This window comes from Mustela nivalis, assembly GCF_964662115.1.
Source record: "Mustela nivalis genome assembly, chromosome: 15".
NCBI lineage: Eukaryota > Metazoa > Chordata > Mammalia > Carnivora > Mustelidae > Mustela > Mustela nivalis.
In genome coordinates this window covers 76,725,762-76,750,718 of record NC_139034.1, presented here as the reverse complement: position 1 = coordinate 76,750,718, position 24,957 = coordinate 76,725,762, and the positions used below count along the sequence as shown (strand labels likewise).

Sequence of the window (24,957 nt, the reverse complement as noted above, 5' to 3'; positions counted from 1 at the left end):
ACGTGTGCTCTCCCTATCATAACTTAGGAGAGTCGTTTTAAATAATATAATCGAGAATATTATAATCTATAACTGTATACAAATGTGAGATGATCGTATTCTTTACAGGTGTTTGTATTAATAGTTAACATGTTACAATGAAAAAAAGTTGGCTTTTTTTCTCATTTGTAAAAGGGGAATGACACTTCTTCATAGGGGTATTGTAGAAGTTAGTATAATATTTGTAAATGCTCATGGCATGGTGTCTGCATAGTACTCAGTAATTATCAGCTATTCTTAATTAGATGGATTTTAGGGTTAAATATGAAATAGACCTTAGACAAGTAATTACTGTTAAAGCTGCATGTGATATAGATGTATGCATCACACTTGTGTGTATAGAAATTGTATTGTATATTTTCTATTAGTCTCCTCCCAATTATGCAGAATAAAGTTGTACATTGGTGGATTAAGGATAGTTAATAGGCATTGGGCTGATAAATAAGATTTCTAACTCTTTCTAATATTGATGCTCTTTGTTGCTTAGATAAGAGCCAGCAAAAGAGCTGAGAACTGTTGAGAAAAGCTGTTTACTGAAAATAAAATGCTGAACTGTTTACATTTCCTCAGCTTCTTTTTATCAAGACTTTCAAGCCCCCAGTCTACTGCAGTCTCTTAATTTCAGCTCAGGTCACGATCTCAGGGTTGTGAGGTTGAACCTGAAATCTGGCTCCATACTCAGAAGGGAGTCTGCTTAAGCTTCTCTCTCTCTGTCACCCACTGTGGATTCCTGCTCCTGCTCTCAGAGAGAGAGAACCCACCTGTACATGAATGGGCAGAGGGGCATAGGGAGAGGGAGAAGCAGACTCCCCTCTGAGCAGGGAGCCCAAATTGGGGCTCAATCCCAGGACCCTGAGATCATGACCTGAGTCAAAGGTAGATGCTTCACTGCGACAGAGCTACCCACGTGCCCTAAATAAATAAATCTTGAAAAAAAGAATAACAACTTTATGTTGATCACCTGCAGAAATGATAACATATTGGGTTAAAAAACATTTAATTATACTTTTTAATAAGTGTTTATTATTAACTACATTAACAATTTTTCCTATTTTTACTTGTTAAAATAGGACTCTTAGAAACTTTAAAATTACATATGTGACTTGCATTTGTGGTTTCACATGATATTTCTATTCAACAGTACTTTGCTAGAGAGTAAAATTACCAACTAGCTCTGCACAAGTGTCCTACATACTTTGTTAATTTAGATTTAGGAAGTGACTTGTCAACAAAATGAAAATCAGTTACCTTATAGGACGTTCTGTTGCTTCCAGTTTTCTGACTTGATTCTCAGGGATTTGGAGACATGGCACAGTACTTCCTGAGCAGTGTTCCTTGCTTAGGAATTTCCTTTCCCTGCTGTTGGACATTAAAGGGCTTTGTGAACCTCTAGAAAGTAAGACTTCATATTTGATCTTCTAGAATAAACCCTTGTATAAGTCAAGTCAATAACTAGTTAAGAATTGGGGGGGGGAGAAGAACACCTTTTTTTTTTTAATGTTGATTATTTTCACTTAAATGTGGCAAATGGTTTGAAAACCATCATTCACCGTATTTTAACACCTGAAATAAAAATATACATAGCAGAAGAATTTAGTTGTAAGCTCTTTTCTGTAGAACGCACAGAAATTGAAAGTAAAAGGGTGGAAAAAGACATGCCAGACAAACAATTCAAAAGAGAGCCAAAGTGGCTATCCTATACCAGTTCTCAATCCTCAGTAAAATGAAATTAGAAACCAAGCACAAAAGGAAATCTGAGGAATTCACAAATAAGTGGGAATTAACCAGCATCCTTCTAAATAACAAATTGGCTGAAGAAGAAATAACAAGAGAAATTAGGAAATACTTTAAGATGAATGAAAACAAAACCCCAGGAGACCAAAACTTACGGGATGCAGTGGAAGCAGTGCTTTTGAGAAAACTCATAGTTGCAAACATCTTCGGTAAAAAAGAAAAGAGAGCTCAAATCAATAATGTTGCTTAGTCTCTATGAAACTGGAGGAAGGGCAAATTAAACCCAAGCAAACAGAAGAGATAATAAAACCAAGAAAGGAAAAAAGTGAAATGAGAATTTAAAAAAACAAGAGGAAAAAAGTTGTTCCTTGGAAAAGATCAACCAAATTGACAAACCTCTAACTAGACCAAAAAAATTAAAAATAAAAGGGGCTAACTTCCAGGAATAAAAAAAAACTACAATAAAATGCTATGAACAATTGTATGCTAACAAATTAGATGACGTGGATGAAATAGAAATCCCTAAAAAGTCACAACTACCAAAATGAATTTGAGAAGAAATAGAAGATCTGAATAGTAGTGTGCCTGGGTGGCTCAGATGACTAGTGTCCAGCTCTCAGTTTCGGCTCAGGTCATGATCTTAGGGTCCTGAGATGGAGTCTCCCATCAAGCTCTCCATTCAGCATGGAGTCTATCGGCCCTCTCCTTCCTCTCCTCCCCCTGCTTGCTATCTTAAGAAAGAATAAGGAAAATCTGAATAGACTCATAACAAGTAGAGAGATTGAATTAGTAATAAAATTTCCCACGAAATTCCAGGGCTAGATGGCCTTATTGGGGGATTCTACCAAATATTTAAAGAAGTATTAACACCAATCCTTTCTAAGCTCTTCCAAAAACTAGAAGCAGAGTGACTATTTCTTCTATGAGGCCAGTTTTAAATTGATACCAAAATCAAAGACATCACAAGGAAACTGCATACTAACATAAATATTGATGCAAAAATTCGCAACAAAGTCCTAGCAAACTGAATTCAGCAATATATAAAAAGAACCATATATCATGTCTAGGTGGGATTTATTCTAGGAATGCAAAGTTGGTATAGCAAAAGAAAATCAAGCAATATTATACACCATATTAATGGAAAAAAATATATAAAGACCACATAATCATTGGAATTGATGCAGAAAAAGCCTTTGACAAAATCCAAACCCTTTCATGATAAAGATACTCAACAAGCTCAGAATAGAAGGAAACTTCCTCAAATTGCCATCTATGCAAAACCCACAGCTAATATCACACTTGCTGGAATAAAAAATGAATGCTTTCTTCCTGAGACCAAGAACAAGACAAGAATGTCCATTCTCACTGTTTCAATTCAACATTATACTGGAGAGTCACAAATAGTGGGATCTTGTATAGAGAAAATCCTGATGAATCCACAAAAATGTTCTTAAAACAAATGAATTCAGCAAGGTTGCAGGACACAAAATGAATACATAGAAATCATGTATCATGTACTAACAATGAATAATTTTAAAAATCTCTATGATAGCATCAAAAATAATAAAATACTCAACAAGTTTAGCAAACATAAGACTTATACACCAAAAATTATAAAACATGGCTAAAGAAATTTAGAAAGGTCTGAATAAATGGAAAGACAGTCTATGTGCATGATTTGGAAGACTTAATATTAAGATGGCAATACTCCACACATTATTCTACAGATTTAAGCAATACCTATTAAAATTTCAACCGCTTCTTTTCTTTGGAAAAAGTTGATCCTAAAATTCATATGAATTGCAAAAGACTACACATAGCCAAAATAATATCAAACTAGACAAAATTGAAAGACTCATGCCTTGATTTAAAGTTTATTATAAAGCTACTCTGTGATACTGGCATAATGATAGATGTAAAGATCAATGAACTTGAATGAGGACTTCAGAAATAAACCTTATATTTGTGGTCAATTGATTTTTGAGAAGGGTGCTATGATGGTTGACTTTAGGTTTCAGCTTGGGTGGGCTATAGTGCCCAGTTGTTTGGTCAAACACTAGATGTTTCTGTGAAAGTGTTTGTAGGTGAGATTAACATTTACAAGTCAGCTGACTCTAAGTAGATTACCCTCCATAATGGGTGGGTCTCATCTGACCAGTGGAAGGCCTTCATAGCAAAGGCAGGTTTCTAAAGGAAGAAACAATTTTGCCTCAGGACCTAGAAACATTTGGGTTGCTCTGTAAATTTCAGACTCCATACTGCAAAATCAAATCTTGCCTGAATTTCCATTTGCTGCCCTGCCCTAAGGATTTCAGACATGCCAGCCCCCATAATCACATGGGCTAGTTCCTTAAAATAGATCTCTTTATATATATATCCCATTGGTTCTTTTTTCTCTGGAGAACCCCGACAAATGCAAGTCCCAAGGCCATTCATGTGAAGGAACAGTCTTTTCAACAAATGTTTCTGGTACATTTGGATATCCACGTGCAAAAGAATGAAGCTGAACTGGTACCTTGTACCATATGCAAATCTCAAAATGGGGCATAGACCTAAATATAGCAGAGAAAACTGTGAAATTCTTAGAAGAAAGCATAAGGCCTTTTTTTTTTTTTTAAAGATTTTATTTATTTGACAGACAGAGATCACAAGTAGGCAGAGAGGCAGGCAGAGAGAGAGGAGGAAGCAGGCTCCCTGCTGAGCAGAGCCCGACATGGGGCTCGATCCCAGAACCCTAGAATCATGACCCGAGCTGAAGGCACAGGCTTTAACCCACTGAGCCACCCAGGCCCCCAAAGCATAAGGCCTTTGATTAGGCAATGGTTTCTTAGATATGGCACCAAAATTATAAAAGACAAAAAAAAAAAAAAAAAAAAGAAAAGATTACATTGGACTTCATCAAAATTAAAAACTTCTGTGCATCAAAGGAAACCATCAAGAGAGTGAAAAGACAGCCCACAGAATGAGAGAGAGTATTTGCTCAACCTGTATCTGACTTGTATCCAAAATATATAAAAAACTGTTACACTCAATAACAAAAAGACACCTGATTAAAAAGTAAGCAAAATAGACATTTGAATAGACCTTTCCACACTGAAGATACATAAATGCAAATGGCTAGTGAGTACGTTAAAAGATGTCCAACATCATTAGTCATTAGGGAAATACAAATCAGAACCAAGAAAAGGGTATACCACTAGGAGAACTATCATAAAACAATAGCAAGTATTGATGAGGATGTGGAGAAATTAGACCCCTCATACTGGAACCTTGGTACATTGCTGTGGGATTGTAAATTGGTGCAGTCAAGTTGACAAACAATTCGGCAATTTCTTAAAAGTTACACATAAAGTTACCATAGGACCCAGCAAGTCTACTAAATCCGTGTGCAAGAGAAATGGAAACATATGTCTACACAAAAACCACGTACATCATTGTTCATAGCAACATTATTCATAATAGCCGAGATGTGGAAACAATCCAAAATATCCATAAAATGATGGATAGACAAAATGTGGTATATTTGGCAATAAAAAGAAACAAATTACGGTTACATATTGTGACGTGGATAAAATTTAAAAATATTATGCTAAGTGAAAGAAGCCAGACACAAGAAGTCACATAGTTTCTGGTTCCATTTCTGTGAAATGTGCACAAGCAGCCAGTCCATAGATGTAGGAAGTATATTTGTGGTTGCCAGGGGCCTGGAGAGGAGAGGAGGGAAAGTGGGGTGACTGTTCGTGGTATGGAGTTTTTTTGGGGGGGTGATGAAAATGTTCTGGAATGTGATAGTGACAATGGATGCAAAACTGCGAAACTACTAAACAATTGTACATTTAAAAAAGTGTGAACTTTATGGGATGTGAATTATATCTCAATAAAGGTGTAATTTTTTTTTTTAAGATTTTATTTATTTATTTGTCAGAGAGAGAGGAGCGATGAGCGAGAGTGAGCACAGGCAGACAGAGAGGCAGGCAGAGGCAGAGGGAGAAGCAGGCTCCCTGCCAAGCAAGGAGCCCGATGTGGGACTCGATCCCAGGACGCTGGGATCATGACCTGAGCTGAAGGCAGCTGCTTAACCAACTGAGCCACCCAGGCGTCCCAATAAAGGTGTAATTTTAAGATTTTATTTATTTATTCAACACAGAGAGAGACAAAGAGAGATCACAAGTAGGCAGAGAGGCAGGCAGAGAGAGGGGGAAGCAGGCTCCCTGCTGAGCAGAGAGCCCAATACGGGGCTCGATCCCAGAACCCTAAGATCATGACCTGAGCCAAAGGGAGAGGCCTAACCCACGGAGCCACCCAGATGCCCCCCAATAAAAGTGTAATTTAAAAAAAAAAATGTTTTTCTTGAGTGATCTGAAGGAGTTTGATCCAGACCTCAATTACTATTTTGTTTTCTATTTTCACACTGTTTTTAATTCAATTCAGAATACATGGAAGACAGCATCCTTAACCTTCAAACCTGAGCATTCCTAAGCCATTATTTTGGAGGAAAGGGACTAGGGAGATACTGGTGTCTATATATTTCCCTCTCCATGCATTTGTTATTTATAGCAAGCATCTCACGGTTTGGATACTCTGATGTGCATATTTTACCTCATGCATTATGATGGCATTCACAGTGGAATATCAATTGTGACATCAATGTACAGCTCAGATTTTCTTGAACTGGCAGGAGATATATTTAGGTGTCTGTAGTTAATGAGGTAGAAACCAAAGGAGCCTCATAATATAGTTCATACTCTTTAATTCCATCCACATTTTGTGTTGTACTGTTTTATGACACACTTAACTGTGTCTGCCATTTTTTTTTTTTTACCGTTTTACTTATTCACTTATTTAGCAAATATTTATTGGGCCCTTACTCTGCAGTGGGCACTCCTTATGGGGAGTGAGCGGGACTGGGTTCCCGACTTCATGGAGCTGATCTTTTAGAAGAAGCCAGACGAGAGAAAAGTCAACTGAGTAGATTAGATAACTCCTAAGATAACCACTGGGAAGGAGATAATGGGTCAGGAATGACTGGGTGGAGTTGGGTGCTCTGTTGTGGGAGCTCTTTGAGCAGAGACTTGAAAGATGGGACAAGTTGAAAAAATGGGAGACATTCCCATTTCCAGCAGAGGACACAGCAAGTGCAAAAGCCCCCAGACAAAACAGAATCTGGTGTGTTCCTGGGAGGAAAGAAGGATGCAGCCAGAGAGGAGAAAGCCATGACCGAGGGGACATTGGATCTCTCAGTAGTATGACTTTAAGTCGAACGGTTTAAGTAAGGGATAGGACTGGTTTTAACAGATCATTTCACATGTAAACAGTTATAAAAGGTAATTTGGGTGCAATATTGAAATCAGTAGGAGGGAGTGAGGAGGCTGGGGGAGCCTCGGGTCACTGTGGCACTCCAGGCCAGAGAATAAGGTGTCGGACTATAGCAATTGCCGGTGTCCAGAGTGGGCGGGTTGAGCTAGTTTGGTCTCCAAAATAGAGCAGGGTGTAGGGTGCCGAGGCAGGTCCAAGTTTTGTGGGACCTGACAACGCAATTCGAGGGCCCTCTGTAAGGAAACAAACACTGAACATGGCGGGGGGGCTCCGTGTGAGCGAATGATCTGGAAGCTTAAGCTCTCCGAGCTCCATGCTGAATCCTCTAGACGACATAAGATAGAGAAGTTGAGGCTGCCTAGGATTTTGATCTGAACAACGGCAATGCCTCTAACGTGAGGATGTGTTGGGGTAAGTTCTGGCGAGAAGAAATTGATAGGCGAGTTTCATTCATGGCAAGTTTGAGATGCGTAGGAGACATCCAAGTGGGGGAATGTCCAGCAAGCAGGTGGACGGGGATGTCTGGAACTCAGAAAGAGGGTGGCGCTGGAAATACCCACTGAGGCATCACATTCATGGCTTTTAAGGCTGTGGAAGTGGATGGCGTCTCCTGGGGAAGAGACAAGAGGGTCAAGGACTCAGCCCTGAGACATCTCAACACTTAAGAGCCCAGGCAGTGGAGGTTTGTAATTCACACGTAATATAAATATAATCCTGAGAGGGAACTGATGGTAGTACATTGAGCACGATTAGTCATCTTAAATTCTAATTCCCTTTTGATCTCTGGTTGGCAAGGGATTAATACCTAGGAGTCCACTAATGAACGTCAAGGTAGTTGGAAGAACAAGTAGGCACAGATGTTAAAGAAAAAGTCAATCCTATAACATTATATTTGAAAGGATTATTTTTAATTTGTATTTTTTTCTTTTGTACTTCAGGAGTGATGATATTTATTTGGTGCTAAAGAAATACTATTTTCTCTAAATTTTCTTCTCTGCTCAGCTCTCTTACCATCTAATCTACCTCTCTACCTCTCACTTAGAAACAATGCTGTAACAATACGGAATTAAAATAATTATTTAAAGACACTATTTCTAACTAATACTAAGATGTCCGATGCTGTCTTCTTCCCATCTCAATGGAAGTGTGTATCTAATTAGCTTACTTTATGCTGATGTTTTTGCTTGATTATCAGAGAGATAATAGTTCTGCCCTTTTAAAAATGTGGGAAGGGACTGGGGAAAAGCAGGAATGTGTTTTAAGTTCTCAGTGTCACATAAAATAAGCACGGTATTGAAACCCTGTTGTAAAGAGGCCTGTGCTACTTCAATTCAGATGTAAGTCCAGTATTTTCTTTTAAAACAGAACTGCATATAGAGAATCTTGGTAGCACAGCTTAAAACTGAAATATTGATTGGTTCTTGTGTCTAAACACCATCATTTTAAAGGGATTCCATCATTTCTTATTCTGGTTAGTTTCAGGCAGAATCAGTTGCAAGAACTTCTGTTCTTCTGGGGGCTCAGCCATTACACAATGACTGTTTAGTGGTTTTGAGCTTCAGATCAGGGCTAAATCCCTTCCAAGGAAAGAAAACTATTCTATTTAAAAGCTAGAAGAAAATGACAAGACTTAAGCTGTTAACTTGAAAAGAAGCTTTAGAGGAAAGGCATCTAGAGCATATTAAGTCAAAGTAAGGAGATAGAAAGTGAAATTGGTCCTATTTTTAACAGGGAAGTCAGGGGAGACCTTTTTGAAGAGTGGATATTTTAACAATCTGAAAAGGGGCTGCTTCATGGAAATTAGTTTTCTGAAAAAGCAGTTATTTCAAAGATGAATATTAATAATGCTCCACCATTCTGTGTATCAGATTTGTTATTCATGATATCCTAGCCAAGGAGACTTGGCTCTCTTCTGTGTCTGAGTGCTAACCTTCTGTACATTATCTCATTCAATGAAGCTTCAACCACTTCTCCATGAAAAAAAAAAAAAAGTACTGGGGGCGGGGGATCCTGATTCCAGTGGGAATACCACCCCTAACCAGCTATGATCTTGAACTTGGCCCTGAAGTCTTCTCTAGGCCTCCACTTGCTCATCTGTAAATCGGGGAGCATTGGACTTGATTCCTGTGGGTATCTTCCCAGCCCCAGCATTTGGGGGTCATTAAGGCAATTATCACACTGTGTTGAAATAGGGTGATGAGTACAGACGCCACTTAGGGTTGCTCATCCCGAAACGAATTCACTCTGGGTCTCTGAGATTTGGTGTCTTATATCACTGACTACTTTTCTCGAAGTTGTTTTTTTTTTTTTTTCCTGTCAGTCATCTGCCACTTAATGTAAGTGCCAACATAAAATGACGGCTGCCTCTTCTTGTCAGCTGCTTGCATCATCTGGTTTGCTGCATGCTTTGGAAACATGCATTAAAAAGGCTATGAAACAGATGCAGAGGACAGGGCAGAGCATATAGAGTAGCCCACATGAGCTTTATGACAATTATTTGGTCACCCAGTTATTTTTAATTTGAGAGTTCGTATGTTCCAGTTGTGTAACTGTCCTAAGACGCTAACACAAAGCTGTGTCCCACTACTAGAGTTACAGATGTTTTCACACATATAAACAAGTGACAGAACAATGGAGCAAAACTGATTAGAAAGGTCCAAATCAATTTCTGTGTAATAAAGGCATTGCCATTGACAATTATTTTAGAGAGAAGGCGTGCTTGAGTAGGGGCAGAGGGAGAAGGAAGGGGAGTCTCAGAGCCCAAAGCAGGGCTTGATTTCATGACCCTGAGATCATGACCCTGAGGTCATGACCTGGGCTGAAACCAAGAGTCAGACACATAACTGACTGAGCCACCCAGGTGCCCCCAATTTTTTTATACCTAGATAGGGGATTAAACTCTAAGAGAAGCAGTTAAGATAAGCCATTAGGTTAGTTGTCTTTTTGCTACTTAGTGGTTGATTTAATTTTCCCACAATGGAAATGAATTATGTTTTCCTTCATATACTTGACTAGTGATCTCTGAAAATTAAGATAAAATGTACTCAGCCTGTGCAACCATAAGGTATTTAGATATTTTTAATATTTTTTGGAGGCCTAAGGTAGGACCTCTAAAGATCTTAAACAGAATTGTTTGAGTCACTTGAGAAATTAAGAGTCAGCCCTTAAAAGTCAAACTTTTAAGGGTTTCCCTTCTATAGAAAAGTAAGATAGAAAATCTTGGTGGATTGGATTTTGGTTAGTTGGTGAATAAGTGGTGAAATGATCGTGAATATCACAATTGTAGGAAAAAGTAGGGCCTTTTTGTCATAAAGGAAATAACACAATTAGCAATGGCCAGAGACCGAACAAGGTGACAGTGATAGTCCTACCTGGGTACTGCAAGGGTTCTGATCAGGGAGAACAGCTGTGCCCATACATGGGTCCTGGAAAGGTTTCCCCCGGAACCACCTAAATGAAATAAAACCTCATTTCTTACTATTTTGGGGTGGTTACACACACAGTTAAGACTACGGTCTACATTCTTTTGGGCAACCCTAATCAAGTGATGCTTTCTTAAGTAAATGAAAGCAGTTGGCAGCTGATCTAAGAAGACACAGTATCAGGGAACAATGAGCAGTCATGTTATTCTCATTCTTTCGTTCTTGGTTTCTGTCTACTAAGTTCTCTGTCCTTTCCCTTCCTTGTTGAGACTACCAGGGGGACTCCGGAAGGTAAGAGAGCTAAAAGGGCCTCCTGGATCTCACACAGAGAGACCTCCCCACCTAGAACCACCCAAATCGGTCCCTTGGTATGGATTAAGTTCTTAAATTTTTTCATCTAAATTTGAGGTTTGGGAATTACTTACAGTAGTCAAAGCTGTTCTCGGCACTGTGGTTGCTCCAGTCGTGGGATGTCATTAATCCCACAGTTCTGGCCTCATGGCTCAGAGAGGTCACCATGGAGACATCTGACTGCAATTATGACCCGCTGCAGGCAAGCAGTGTCATGCTGTTGGCCTGTTTCAATTTGCCCACCATCCAAGCTTCAGAGTCCATCCGGGCATTCACATATTAGAGGTTAACCAATTTGTTCCCAAAGCCACAGAAGGCAAAGGGAGCTCTAACCTTTAAGAACATAAAACTCGTGCTGTTGATTGGGTTCACATGTTGTCATTAGCTTCACTTTGAAACTACTGGAGTGGTTTCCTTATCTATGGATTTCAATTCTATTCTAGTAACACCTAAAAGAGCAACTGATTTCTAGAATAGATCAAGATAAATTTCTATGGAAACAAAAGAAATTCCCTATTAAATGCATTTTTGGCAGTTTGGTTTATAGTTCAAATTCTTATATGATATATTCACTTACCAAGTTTGGCCTAGATTGTCCTGGTCCTCTGTGACCTAGTTTTGCTACATCTAGCATTCCATCATTCTGTTTATTAATTTTCATAGACAATTAATTAAAGCTGAACTTTAATTAAAAGTCAACTTTTTGGTTTTTAAAATTGTTTCATAGGACATGTTCAGACCCTTCTGGATGGGTCATATTTTTTATTGGCGACATGTGACGTCTAAGCACTTTCAAGGTCTCTGCAAATCCTGAAATCTCTTCAGCTCCATTCCTTGCTGCTTTGTCCTCATTTCCATCACATGTTCTGATGTTTGGGCTCATAGGCAGGGGTGATGGCGGTAAGGTGTCCTTGTGGCTTTTTGCTCAAAGATCCTGCCAAGAATCCAAAACCAGAACTTTCACAGGTTAAGAATCACTGATTGAGGGGCGCCTGGGTGGCTCAGTGGGTTGAGGCCTCTGCTTTCAGCTCAGGTCATGGTCACGGGGTCCTGGGATTGAGCCCCACCTTGGGCTCTCTACTCCGCGGGGATCCTGCTTCCCTTCCCTTCTCTCTCTGCCTGCCTCTCTGCCTACTTGTGATCTCTGTCTGTCAAATAAATAAATAAATAATCTTTAAAAAAAGAAAAAGAATCACTGATTGAATCATAAGGTGATTATAAGATGTATGAAGAACATATTAAAAGAAAAAATTCTAGCCCTTTCTCTAACCCTTATGATATTGACAGTTGTTTCCTTTTTTGGAAGGTGCTGGCTGACCTTGGCTGCCGTGGCTGAACTTTGGGCATGACAGACCTACACCAAAGACTGGATTCAGGGGAATATCCATTGTTTTGTTCATCAGCAGGCACAGGAGCAAGAATAGTTGAGTAGGAAATACCACAGTGGATCAAGGTAGGCTAGAGAATCCGGTGTGGGGAGCACTATGGTGGGTGTTTTGCATTATGGCCCCATTCGCCTTTTAGGCCACTCAATATCTAGCCACAGATGAGCCAGAAGAGTCTTGGGTAATCCAAAAGCTCTGTGACTTGTTTTTCTTCTCCTTTTTAAAATGTAAACTTTCTAATGATCATTTAGATATTTTGCCCTTCTTCAGTTAATAGTTCAGATCCTTCAAGCTGTTCACGTAGCCTTCGTAACATTCCCTTTAATCCTGCTATTTAGGATGCTGGTGAGCGGACTGTGTCAGTGATGGATTATATAAATGGCCTCTGTCTTAAAAAAAGAAAAGAAAAGAAAAGAAAAACTCCTATCCTCAATTCTATCCTATCTTCAATTCTATCTTCAATGAACACATACTGTTTTCAAGTGATCAACTGTGGTGTCTTCGGTTGCCCCAGAACTGGTCATAATTTTTTACTCTTAACTTTCAAATCTTACCTCTACCCACTCACAAGTGGGTACATCCTTATTTCCTTCCTATCATCCTGAGCCTTATTTTTGGGACTGTTGAGCCTACAGACTTTAAAAAAAAAAAACTTAAAAATATTTTTGAAATGTTCACATTTAAATAAAGCAACATGATAAATTATTATAGAGATGAAGGGAAAGGCCTAGACGCAGAGGGCTGGCTTTGCCCATCCATGTCTGTACCTTTCATGAACACATTTGCACTGAGCCCCTGCTGAATTGCTTATCTTGAGATGCATGATTTCATGTTACATCATTCATTTAGGGAAACAGCTCAACTATACTCTCAGCTGGGGTTGAAGATGGATCATCTCGTGATGTAATTCAGACAAAAACTGGGTTTGTCTTCTCAGGCAATAATTTCAAAGGGTCCTAGAAAATTGCCCTAGAAGCCCACTGGCCCCTTCTGTGTCAGTTTGTGGCCTAATATAAACAGCGTGTTTTGCAGGACTCACCACCACTCAAAGGACCTTCCCAAAATGTATCTCTACACAAAAGTTCATCTTTGCAGGATGTGGAGACCTTTGGAAGCATTTTATCTTCAGCTTCCATTCTATGAAAATCTGACATGAGATATGACCAGAGATTCATAGAATTAGAAAGAACTAGAATAAATCAAATTCATTTGATTAGGACTCATATAGTTTATATAATGGAAAATTAGGTGTGAAGCAGCCCAAAGATTAAGAATCTAGTATACAGTTAACCTTTCAAAAGGAAATTTTTCTGGGCTCTTGGGTGGCTCACTTGGCTAAGCATTCAACTCTTGGTTTTGGCTCAGGTTGTGATTCCATGGGCTGTGGGATGGAGCCCTACCTCAGGCTCCTTGCCCAGTGGGAAGTCTGCTTAAGATTCTCTCCCTCTGCCCCTCCCTCCACTGCACTCTCTTTCTCTCTCAAAATAAATAAATCTTAAAAATAAAAAAAAAAATTATGGGAAAGGGATCTGAGTGGACGTTTCTCCAAAGAAGATATAGAAGTAAACATTAGCACATGAAAAGATGTTCAACATCATCAGTCATCAAAGAAATGCAAAGCAAAACCACAATGAGATACCACTTCACTCACTAAAATGGTTATAATAAAAAAAGTCGTAATAACAATGTTGGTGAGGATGTGGAGAAACTGGAACCCTTCTTTGCTGCTGGTAGGAATACAAAATGATGCAGCCAATATGGAAAACTGTCTGGCAGTTCCTGAGAAAGCTAAATAGGGAGTTACCATTTGACCCAGCATTTCTACTTCTAGGTATACACCTAAGAGAAATAAAAGCATATGTCCTCACAAGAATTTGCACATGAATATCCATCACAGCATTATTCATAAAAGCCAAAAGGTGGAAACAACCCAAATGTCTAACAACCAATGAATGGAGAAGCAAAATGTGGTTTATCCCTACAATGGAGTATTATTTGACAGTAAATAGGAATAGAGTACAGATACCTGCCACAAGATTGAATTTTGAAAACATTATGCTAAGGACAGAAAACAGTCACGGAAGACTACACATTAATTATATGATTGTATTTATACTTAATATTCAGAATTGTCTTTCAATTTCAATTCTTTCAAAGAATATGTCTTTATGGATTGGCCAATCCATAAAGACAAAGTAGATTAACAGTTGCCTAGGGCTGGGGGAGATAGGGGTGCAGGGAATGATAGCTAAAGCATATGGGTTTTTTTGAGTTGATTAAAATGTTCTAAAATGGGTTCTGTTTATTGTTGTACAACTATGAACATAGTAAAAACCATTGAATTGTTCTATTTATCTCTCTGTCTATGTATCTATCATCTTTTTTTAAAAGACTTTATTATTTATTTATTTATTTATTTGACAGACAGAGATCACAAGCAGTCAGAGAGGCAGGCAGAGGGAGAGGAAGGGAAGCATGCGCCCCGCTGAGCAGAGAGCCCGACGTGGGGCCTGATCCCAGGACCCCGGGACCATGACCCGACCCGAAGGCAGAGGCTCCAACCCACTGAGCCACCCAGGTGCCCCTATTTATCATCTTTTAAGTAGGCTCCACACTCTGCATGGAGCCTAACATAGGACTTGAACTCACAGCCCTGAGATCAAGACCTGAGCTGCGATCAAGAGCCAGGAGTTGGACACTTTACCAACTGAGCCACCCAGGAGCCTTCAGTGGTGTACTTTAAGTGGGCGAATTGTAGATTATGTAAATTATATCTCTAGGTTTCCTAGCTCAGTTTTTTATTATCCTGGCTGCCAGAAATTCTTTTTTTATATTCAGCCTCACTGTTTTTGCTCACTGTCATCAAAACTCATTCCTTCTTGTTTTGCTTTTGGTAATGACAGAGAGAAGTAACAAAAAACAACAAAAAACCACTTCCTTATCTTGAATTATAATTCTAATACACAAAGGTCATTATTAAATTATGTGTTTAGGGAAGCCAACTTCAGGGTTTTTAATGTTTTCTCGTAGAATCCATTCTTACAGCGTTGACTGCCTTTGTGATCTTGTTGCTCTTGCTGCTTCTTAACCTCTGTGCCTCAGGGCCTTCATCTGTAAAGTGAGAACACTGGACTAGATTCCAAAGACCACTTCCAGCTCCGAAGCTGTATGCGTGCCAGTATCCTTTGAGAAAGCACGGACATATAAGATAAAGATATTTTCCTGAACCATTGCAGGCATAACTAATCAGCTATTAAAAGAACCTGGAAATGCATTGAAATAGCTACATTTTGAAATAAGTGAACACAGGATGAACTGCAAAAGTTTAAGAGGTAGGAGACTTGGTCTCTGCTTTTATGACTCATGGGGGAGGTTTTGGAGAAATGGCCTTTTAGGTACACTTTCTTTTATGTAAAGTGGACATCATAAAATCTGCTACTTGCTCTAAGACGTTCCCATTGAATGATGAAATGAGCAAATATTGCAATGCAAAGATTTTAGCAATGCTTTATCCCCAGTTCCAAAAAACACCGTCATTGGCAGGCTTCTTCCCTTCACAAAAACTTACATCATCTAATTTTTCTTCTGGACCCATTTCACTTTGGTCTCCTCATCTCCTCTTAAAGTTAATGAACATGGCGTAGTAAAACTTAAAGCAAACATGAAAGTGAAAGCTTAATGAAATGATAAATGTGAATAAAGCTAAGAACCTAAAAAATTTAATAAAATATTTTCCTTTTGAATTTGGCCATGTAAAAAATCTATGTGAATTGTAAAAATTGTCAAGGATATCTCTAGTTGGCCCTTCCTCCACTCTACTGATTTCACTGTTAAACTGTCTTGTGTTTCTGGTCAGATCGCAGACACCAGAGGTCAAGGGACCGTGTCTGATGTCTCCTTTGTAACACCTCAGTGCCTATAACAATGCATGTGTCTGGTATTTACTCAGTAAGTCCTGATGTTAGTTGTTGCCTGGTAATGGAAGAGATTCAACTGGTGAATGTAAACATAAAAATGAAAATTTTGCAGTCCAAATAGATTTTTGTGTGTGTGTGAGTGGGCCTAATGACTCCTGAGGACCTTAAAGGCTACTTAAAACACCTTGGGCAACGGCAAATAGGATATTCATGAGGCCAATTACATAATAACAAGACTTAGAAAACAGAATGACAGACGTGAGAGTTGACACAGCTAAATGAGGGCTGATCTTCAAAGTAGGGACACTATGCTTTTTCCAGTGATCGCACCCTTTTCAATAAAGTATGGAAATTTCCATGTTGGGAATTGTGTTCCATCAGACTGCCGCGTTTAGGAGAACCCACCTCATTGCTTACACTCACACAATGTGGCTAATTGCGTGTCTTTTTCCCTTCTTGTAAGCTTCTGAGGTATCAGAGAATAGGATGCTTTGGCCAGGTGACATTGGCACTCTGCCAGTTGGTGTATAATTGGGGTTAGAGATGGGCCCGACTGAGGAGGAGGAAGATGGACAACCACAGCACGGAGACTGATGTCATTCTGGGTGCTTTCAGGGGTGTTACTGCATCCTTAAAACAACGATGGAGACAGGTGGCATTTTGCTCAAGAATCAGGGTTCAGGAATATTTGCACACGTCCTTGGTCCTGGACGAGCCCGGACAGGCTGTGCAAAGTAGGAAGCTGCTGGGGGTCCCCTGGCATTTGACTCAGTGTTGCCTGGGAGTCCCTCTCGGGACACAGCAACACCACCGCGGCTTCTCACCAGAGCAACAAGTGGTGCAGCGGTGGTTGCGAGCTTGGGCTGATGTCCCCAGCCCACTTTCAGTACTGGGACTAAATGCGTTTGCCTGGATAGGGCCAGGCTGTCCTGAGGCTGCTCTGCTCCTTTAGGAGCTGGGGACCCACTCCCTTGCCTTCTCGACCATTGCTAGTTTTCTCATGCTCTCCTACGTGGTCTCAGGTCCTCCCGATCTCTTGTTTAAGGATAAACTTTGGGCATGGCTTTTCAGAGCTTTCCTTTTGGACTTAAAAAGGGGGGTGGGGGGGGGACAAAAAAAAAAAAAAAAGGAAAAGAAAAAAAAACCAGGTTTGGGCTGTTTTGAAAATTGTTTTAAAACAATTGTACAGGGGTACCTGGGTGGCTCAGTTGGTTAAGGATAGGACTCTTGATTTCAGCTCAGATCATCATCTCAGGGTTGTAAGATCGAGTCCCAAGTTAGGCTCCGCGCTGGGCTTGGAGCCGGTTTAAGATTCCCTCTATCTCTCTGCCTCTGCCCCTGCCCCTCTGCCCACCCTCTTTAAAAACAAGCAATTGTATGTGTTTAGGTCATTTGGAAAAAGTTTGATGTAGAAAGGTAGAGATCATGTACCCATTTAAATGGATTATAAGACACTGTTAATGGCCATTTTTAGACTTTGAAGACGATACTGAGGGTCTCTGGTGGAAATGTAAAAATTTTAGTTATTTTTACATGTCTATTTTTTCAATGCACAAATATTCTTTCTATATGAATACAACACTATTTTATAAATATTATTATTTTTAAAGATTTTATTTATTTATTTGACAAGCAGAGATCACAGAGAGAGAGGAGGAAGCAGGCTCCCTGCTGGGCAGAGAGCCCGATGTGGGGCTCGATCCCAGGACCCTGGGATCATGACCTGAGTCGAAGACAGAGGCTTTAACCCACTGAGCTACCCAGGTGCCCTTAATACAACACTATTTTAAAAATGATTCCAGCAATGTCATTTTTATTGTGATAAAATACACACAAAATTTACAGTTTTCATCATTTCTAAGTGTATACTTCTGTGACATGAAACGCATTTACATGCTTGTATAACCATCACCACCATTCATTCTCCAGAACTCTTTTCATCTTTCCAAACTGAAACTCCATACCCATTAAACACTAACTCTTTTTTAGCCTCTGTCCCTGACCCCTAACAACCACAATTCTCTTTCCTGTCTCTAGGTACCTCATATAAATGGAATCATAGAGTATTTGTCATTTTGTGACTAGCTTATCTCACTGGGCACAACGTCTTCGGGGTTTCTCCTTATTGGAGCATGTATCAGAATTCTCTTCCTTTTTATGGATGAATTATATTCTGCTGTATGTTCACACCATGCTCTATTTATCCACTCATCCATCCATAGACACTTGGGTTTCTTCCACCTTTTGGCTGTTGTGAACAAGGCTGCTATGAACTGAGGTGTAATTAATATGGTTTTATTTATTTATTTTTTAAAGATTTATTTACAGAGAGAGTGTGTGGGGGAAGGGACAGAGGGAGAGAATGTTTTAAGCAGACTCCCCGCTGTGGGGTCCAATCTCATGACCCATGAGATCATGACCTGAACAGAAACCAAGAGTGGACGCCTAACCTACTGAGCCACCCAGGCGCCCCTGCTACTATGGTTTTACATAATCAATTTAGGAGACCAAAACTGTTTATTTTCCTCTGTAATTCTATTACTGATCATCTTTTTACCTGAGGTGATGGATGGCTTTGACTGAAAAAGAGGAATATCATCCCGGCTGAGTCTGGAGAAGGAAGACAGGAAAAAGAGAAAAGACAAGCCACACACACACACACACACACACGACAAGCCACAGACAAAATGTTAGTATTCAGAATTTGTAAAAATTCCTACAAATCTGTAAGGAAAAGATGCACCATAGAAAACAGGCAAAAACTTGAGCAGATACTTCACAGCAGAGAAAGTCCAAATGGCCAATAAGTGAACCAATGCTCAAGGGAAGAATGTCTCTGAGAAGCAAGTTTCATCTACAAAGAGATACAATTATGGCACCCATCAGAATGGCTAAAGTCTGTCTTTTAGTATGCAAAAAAAGCAACAACAACTCATCCCACAGCAGATGGGAGTGAAAAGTGGTACAACCCTTTGGAAAATAGTTGACCATTCTTTTGTAAAGGCAAAAATAAACATACCCCAGGACCCAGCATTTTCTTTCCTGGGTGTATTCTTTAGAAAAACGCCTCCCCATGTGCACCAGGGTATAACTGTGTTCACGACAGCATTGCTCATAACACCCCCAAACTAGAAACATCCCCCCAAAGCCAACTGCAATGAAACGGGCAGATAAATTGTGGCATATTCGTCAGATGGAGTATTGGGCTACAGCCACCCATGTTAGGGATGAAACCCACAAGCACGACATTTAGTGAAAAAGGCCAAGTTCAAAAGATTCCATATGATGACCTCCAATGTGTCAAATTTAAAGTAGGCAAAAAATACTGTATATTTTTAGGGAAGCATATAGAGGTGGTAAATACATCACGCAAAGCAAGAACTGACACTCATAGGATCAATGTGGAGGGTTCTGGGTGGGCAGGAGTGTGGGGGGTAGGAGACTTCTGGAGTGAAGGGACTGTCCTATCTTTTGACTTCAGTGGTGGCTACTTCATTATATATGTATTATATTTATGTATGTTATATTATATATATAATAATCATTTCCAAATTATTACAAATTTACAGGAAGATGCAAAGAGAGTAGAGAAGATCCTGAAGACCCTTTACCAAGGTCTCATCTAATAGTCACGACTTAATTATAGCACGAATTGGTGTTGGCACAATTATTTATATAGTTCTGCAGCATTTTATCACATGTGTAGTTTCCAGTTTCCACCTCCGCCAACACCATCCAGAACTGATCTGTCCCCACAAAGATCTCCCTTGTTCTCTCTCTTCCCAGTCACCACCCACATCCTGTCCCCCCCATCCATCCCCAGCAACCATGAGTCTATTTTCCTTCTCTACAATTTCATCATTCTGAGAGTGTTACATAGATGGAATTGTACCATAGATGATTTTTTGAGATATTTTTTTTTTCAATCAACATAATGCTCTTGGGATGCACCCCCATGGGTGTTCTTATTTAGTAGGAGTTTGTTGCTTTTTGCTGATCAGTAGTATTTCACTTTATGGCTCTATCCCTGTTTGGTCAGCCAGTCGCCTCTTCTAGGACATTTTGGTTGTTTCCAATTTTTTTGCTATTATGGAGAAACATGCTATAAACATTTGGGTACAGGTTTTTGTGGGGACATGTTTTTCCCTTCTCTGAGATAATGCTCAGGGGTGCAGTTGTTGGCTTGCGTGGTGATTGTATGTTTAGTTTTATAAGGAACTACCAAAGTGTTTTTCCAAAGTGGCTGTGCCATTTTGCATTCCCACAGCAATGTGTAGGAATCCAGTTTCTCTGCATCCTTGCCAGCATTTGGTATTGCCGTTATTTTGAATTCAAACTGTTTTGGTAGGGCGTGTGGTGATAGATCACAGTCCTAGTTTGCATTCTCTTAGTGGCTAGTGATGTTGAATATCACTAGGGCCGGGCAATGTTCTTTCTTCTGACTTGGGTCGTGGTTACTTTAGAACGGCATCTATCCTGGACGCATAGCTCTGTCATGGCTTCATATTTCACAAGGCAGTGATTAAGAAAAGAAGAAAGGAAGAGCACGGAGTTTAATATTTTGAGATATCAGTCCCTTATATCTATTTTTTAAAATGGGGCCACCATGAATAAGGCATGGAAGCAGCCTGGCTAGTAGCACCCAGGGTAGGGAGTGGGGAGTGCTTGTGTGTGAAGCCCGTGCTATTTTCGCTTGGCTATATCACGTTCTGCATGAAACAGGCTTCCAAAAAAACAAATCTCTTTCCAAAGGAGACTGACTTGGAGTAGTTCAAGTGTAGGAAAAAAAATATCCGTGACACAGAGGCACGGCATAGGAGTTTCATGCGCTGCAAAGGGGCGTGTTCATATCAGAATAACTTGAGCAAAAATGAGAAACCCAGCGACTCATTTCCAGGAAGTTGGGAAGGTCGTTGAAGAAGTGGCAATGTAAGAGTCTTTTAAAAGGCTCTCCCAGGGATGCCTGGGTGCCTCAGTCGGTTGGGCATCTTCCCTTGGCTTGGGTCTTGATCTTGGAATTGAGCCCCCACATGATCTTGGGATTGAGCCCCCACATCGGGCTCCCTGCTCAGCGGGGAGTTTGTTTCTCCCTCTCCCTTTGCCCCTCCCCCCACTCGTGCTCTAACTCTATCTCAAATAAATAAATAAAATCATAAAATAAACGAATAAATAAATAACTCTTCCAGGTGCAACAGAGGGGAGGGACGGGGCAGGAAGGTGTTTCTTGTCATTATAAGCACTTTGGTACAATGTCTTACTTTGATTAGAAAAGAAAAAGACAGAAAAGAAAGAAAACTTTTGCCCTAGTATCTCGTACCCATTTTCTAGAGCTGCCATCACAGAGCACCACTGACCATGCAGACTGGCCAGCTCGGATGACAGAAACATATTGTCTCACAGTTCTGGAAGCTAGAAATCCAAGATCAAAAAAGTAAAATTCCTATTTGTTAGAAAGCTGATGGAGCAAAAGAAAAGGAAAGAAAAGTTTCTGGAGTTAGTTTCTTAGTAATGGGGAAATTCAGGGATTCAGGTATGTTAGTTCTTCATCCTGGTTTCTTGGCATTTGCAGAGTGTACCACAAATGGCCTTTCTTGCTCGTGCACGTTATAACATCTTTCTCTCAACTTCTTCACCTGCCTATTGGCTTTGATGTAGATACTATTTATTGACATGAAATAGCCCTGTTACAAGCACTTTATGTGTGCTCACCCTCTGAACTGAACTAACACAAAACCCAATGAAATAGGAGCCAATATTCCCATTTTACAGATGAGGAGACAAAGGCATAGAGAAGGTGACTTAGTCCTTGTTTCAGAGGTAATTACCTGCAAGCTAAGCTGTGACACAGGCGGTCTTTTTTCAGAGCCTGTGTTCCTAGGCTCTCAGCTGTAGTATTTCTTGCAAAATCAATACCACAACAATTAAAACAAGATTTCATCACAGCATCAGCAAAGTACCTTTTGCAGTTCTTTGGCATATGGTATGAATCTTTTTTCCAGGGTTCTTGAGGTATATTGGCATATAATGTTGTGTAGGCTTAAGGTGTGCGGTGTGATTTGATATACACCTATATTGTGAGGTGATTACCTCGGGAAGGTTAGTCAACACATCTGTCAGCTCCCATAGTTCACATTTTATTTCTTGTGACAAAAACATTTAAGGTCTGCTCTTGGCAACCTTCAAGTATGCTGTATGGCATCGTTGACTGTAGTCACCATGCTGTACAATATAACGGTAGAACTTACTCGTCTTGTAACTGGAAGTTCATATCCGTTGACCAACATCTCCCCATTCCCTCCATGCCCCTGCCCTTGGCACCACCAGTGACCTTTCTGTGACTTCGACTGTTGAAACTTCCACACGTAAGTGAGATCGTACAGTATTGTCTTTCTTATATGAGTATTATTTATCCTTTCTTCCCCTTCTAATATCCCTATTCTTCCTTTGACTTATTTGTTTGTGAGACAGACATATTTGGGAACCACAGAGTTAAAAAATTACAATGTTTGTCTAGAAATTGTGTAAACCAGTGAAGTTGGCCAGTTGTTTGCATTTTTTCTGTCGCTAGATTGACACGTGGCCCAAAAGATACAAATTTCTTGACTAGATACACAATTTTCTTAAAAATTTTTAAAAAAGATTTAATTTAATTTATTTGTTTGAGAGAGAAAGCACGAGAGCAAGCACAAATCTGGGGCAGAGGCAGAGAGAGGGGGAGAAGCTGACTCCCCGCTAAGCAGGGAGCCTAACGTGGGACTCGATCCCAGAACTCTGAGATCATGACCTGAGCTGAAGACAGATGCTTAACTGACTGAGCTACCCAGGTGTCCCTATTCTTAAAATTGTCTTTAAATTAAAAAAAAAAAAAATCTTTTTAAATAGGTTGCACACCCAGCTTAGAACCCAAACTCAGGGTTTGAACTCACAACCGTGAGATCGAGACCTGAACTGAGATCAAGAGTTGGAGGTTTCACTAATTGAGCTACCTGGACGCTGCAAGAATACCCAATTTTCAACAGTGCTGCAATATTTCACTTGATCGAGGCCAGGCCAGCTCTGGAGACATACAGTGACGCAAGCTCAGAGTCGTCAGTGTGATTTTGCTTCAATCACTGAATTCTGACATAATCCTGAATTTGGAAAAAAAAAAAAAATGCTGCCTCCAATTTTATCTTTGGAAACTGAAATCTTTTGTAGGTCATGGCCAGACTTCAGTAGTGTTGAGAGAAGATGTATTGAAAGTTAAACTGAGAAAGCCTTTTGGAGACGAAGCCTGTACTGTCTGGGACTCGATCCTTCCCTATTTACAAGCCAAGCAGTGACCTGTTGCTGTTTCATGTCAATACACACAGATTGCTGGGGCAATCTCATGGTCAAGCAAGCCGCTCGAGCATCAGCACATTCGCTTTGGTTCTCCTTGCCTGTACGTCCTGGGGTCAGTGTGGTATGGCCCAGATGAATGCTTTCGACACAGTGGGTTTCAGATGCAGCTGAGAAACACAAAGCTTGGGGAACCCGCCACTTTTTTTTTTTTTTTAAGATTTTATTTATTTATTTGAGAGGGGAGTGAGAGAGGGTGTGCAAGTCGGGGAGGGAGGGCATAGTGAGAAGAAGGGAGAAAATCTCAAGCGGGACCCGGTGCTCGATCCTATGACCCCGAGATCATGACCTGAGCCAAAATCAAGAGTTGTGTGCTTAACCGCAGGAGCCACTCAGGCATCCTCCCCCTTTTGAATATTTTATTTATGAACCTGCCACTTTTAGAGCGAGCAGCAACCAAGCTCCTTGTATCCAGGGAGATATGACCTCATCTCTCAGGGTTACCAGCTGAATAGATAATCGTGTCCCAGAGGAAGATCCGACAGCGGTGGAAAAACTGTCGGTATGGGCTCTCTGCTCAGCAGGGAGCCTTCTTCCTCCTCTCTCTCTGCCTGCTTCTCTGCCTACTTGTGATCTCTGTCTGTCAAATAAATAAATAAAATCTTTAAAAAAAACTGTTGGTAAAGGCTGGATGTGTGCAAAGCATCATGGAGACTGGAAAAGCCAGGAGGAAACTCCTCTGGCAAAATCTGGGTGAACAGCAGGTGGCATTATGTAGTGTGTCACAATTTGCCCAACCGGTGTCTGTAAGAACTTGGAAGATGGGACCTGCTGCTAATAAACTTCTGGAGTTGACTTAAGAACTCATGAGACATAATGTTGAAAGTATCAGTTTGTTGGACCTAAGGTAGAGGAAGACACAGATGGGGTCAAAATGCAAACTATCGAATTTGCCAGCAAAATTTAGAGACAATATGAAGGGTCCAGGAGCTGCTGGGCTGGAAAATAAACTCAGACAATAAAATAGACAATAGGAGAACATAGACATTATAAGATTCTCAAAACGCAATGAGGCCTGGGGTCAAGATCCAAGTTTAGTGTGTGACTGTCTTATACTTTGACGATGATGCCCCAGTTGGACAAGACGTGTGGTTCCTGGGGTTGGGTGAGTGCGTTTTGGTGAGAGAGGGAAGTAAATAATGCATTCAGGTGAAAGAGGATAGGGGAAACAATGGGCATAACATTTTACTGGCTTTCCCATCAAGAAGTGGAGTTTATTATTCTGCTCTTGAATGTGGATTGGCCTTATCCTAGGCTTTGACTTATGGGATGCAGCGGAAGTAGGGTCATATGGTTTCCTAGCCTAGGCCTGGGGGGTATTACAGCTTCAGCTCTTGTGTTTTTGGAATGTTGCCCAATGTGAAAAGTCCAAGTTTGCCTGCTGAAGATGTATGGCTCAGCCAAGACATAAGT

The 24,957-nt window shown here is 40.3% G+C and overlaps 1 protein-coding gene and 2 long non-coding RNA genes across 4 annotated transcripts in view; 2 read left to right on the top strand and 1 right to left on the bottom strand.

Moving 5' to 3' along the window:
- The window catches only part of IPO5 (importin 5), a 56,983-nt gene extending 45,964 nt beyond the window's left edge, over nucleotides 1-11,019 (bottom strand). The window contains exons 1-3 of the mRNA XM_082700773.1: nucleotides 10,937-11,019; nucleotides 10,461-10,539; nucleotides 1,288-1,398 (exon numbers count right to left, since the gene is read on the bottom strand). Of these exons, the coding sequence (XP_082556899.1) occupies nucleotides 1,288-1,398; nucleotides 10,461-10,539; nucleotides 10,937-10,988 (242 nt within the window). The 5' untranslated portion in view covers nucleotides 10,989-11,019. The remainder of the gene's footprint in view (nucleotides 1-1,287; nucleotides 1,399-10,460; nucleotides 10,540-10,936) is intronic.
- LOC309848802 overlaps nucleotides 1-24,158 on the top strand; it is a 28,293-nt gene extending 4,135 nt beyond the window's left edge. Inside the window, exons 2-4 of one of the 2 annotated variants that reach the window (XR_014303295.1) lie at nucleotides 12,169-12,315; nucleotides 14,672-15,579; nucleotides 23,047-24,158. This is a non-coding gene — a long non-coding RNA (uncharacterized lncRNA). Of the gene's footprint in view, nucleotides 1-12,168; nucleotides 12,316-14,671; nucleotides 15,995-23,046 lie in introns of those variants that run through there. The other variant, XR_014303296.1, reaches the window with a different exon arrangement.
- Nucleotides 1-24,957, top strand: part of LOC309848803 — a 492,271-nt gene that overhangs the window by 58,372 nt on the left and 408,942 nt on the right. The gene's annotated exons all lie outside the window — the stretch shown is intronic.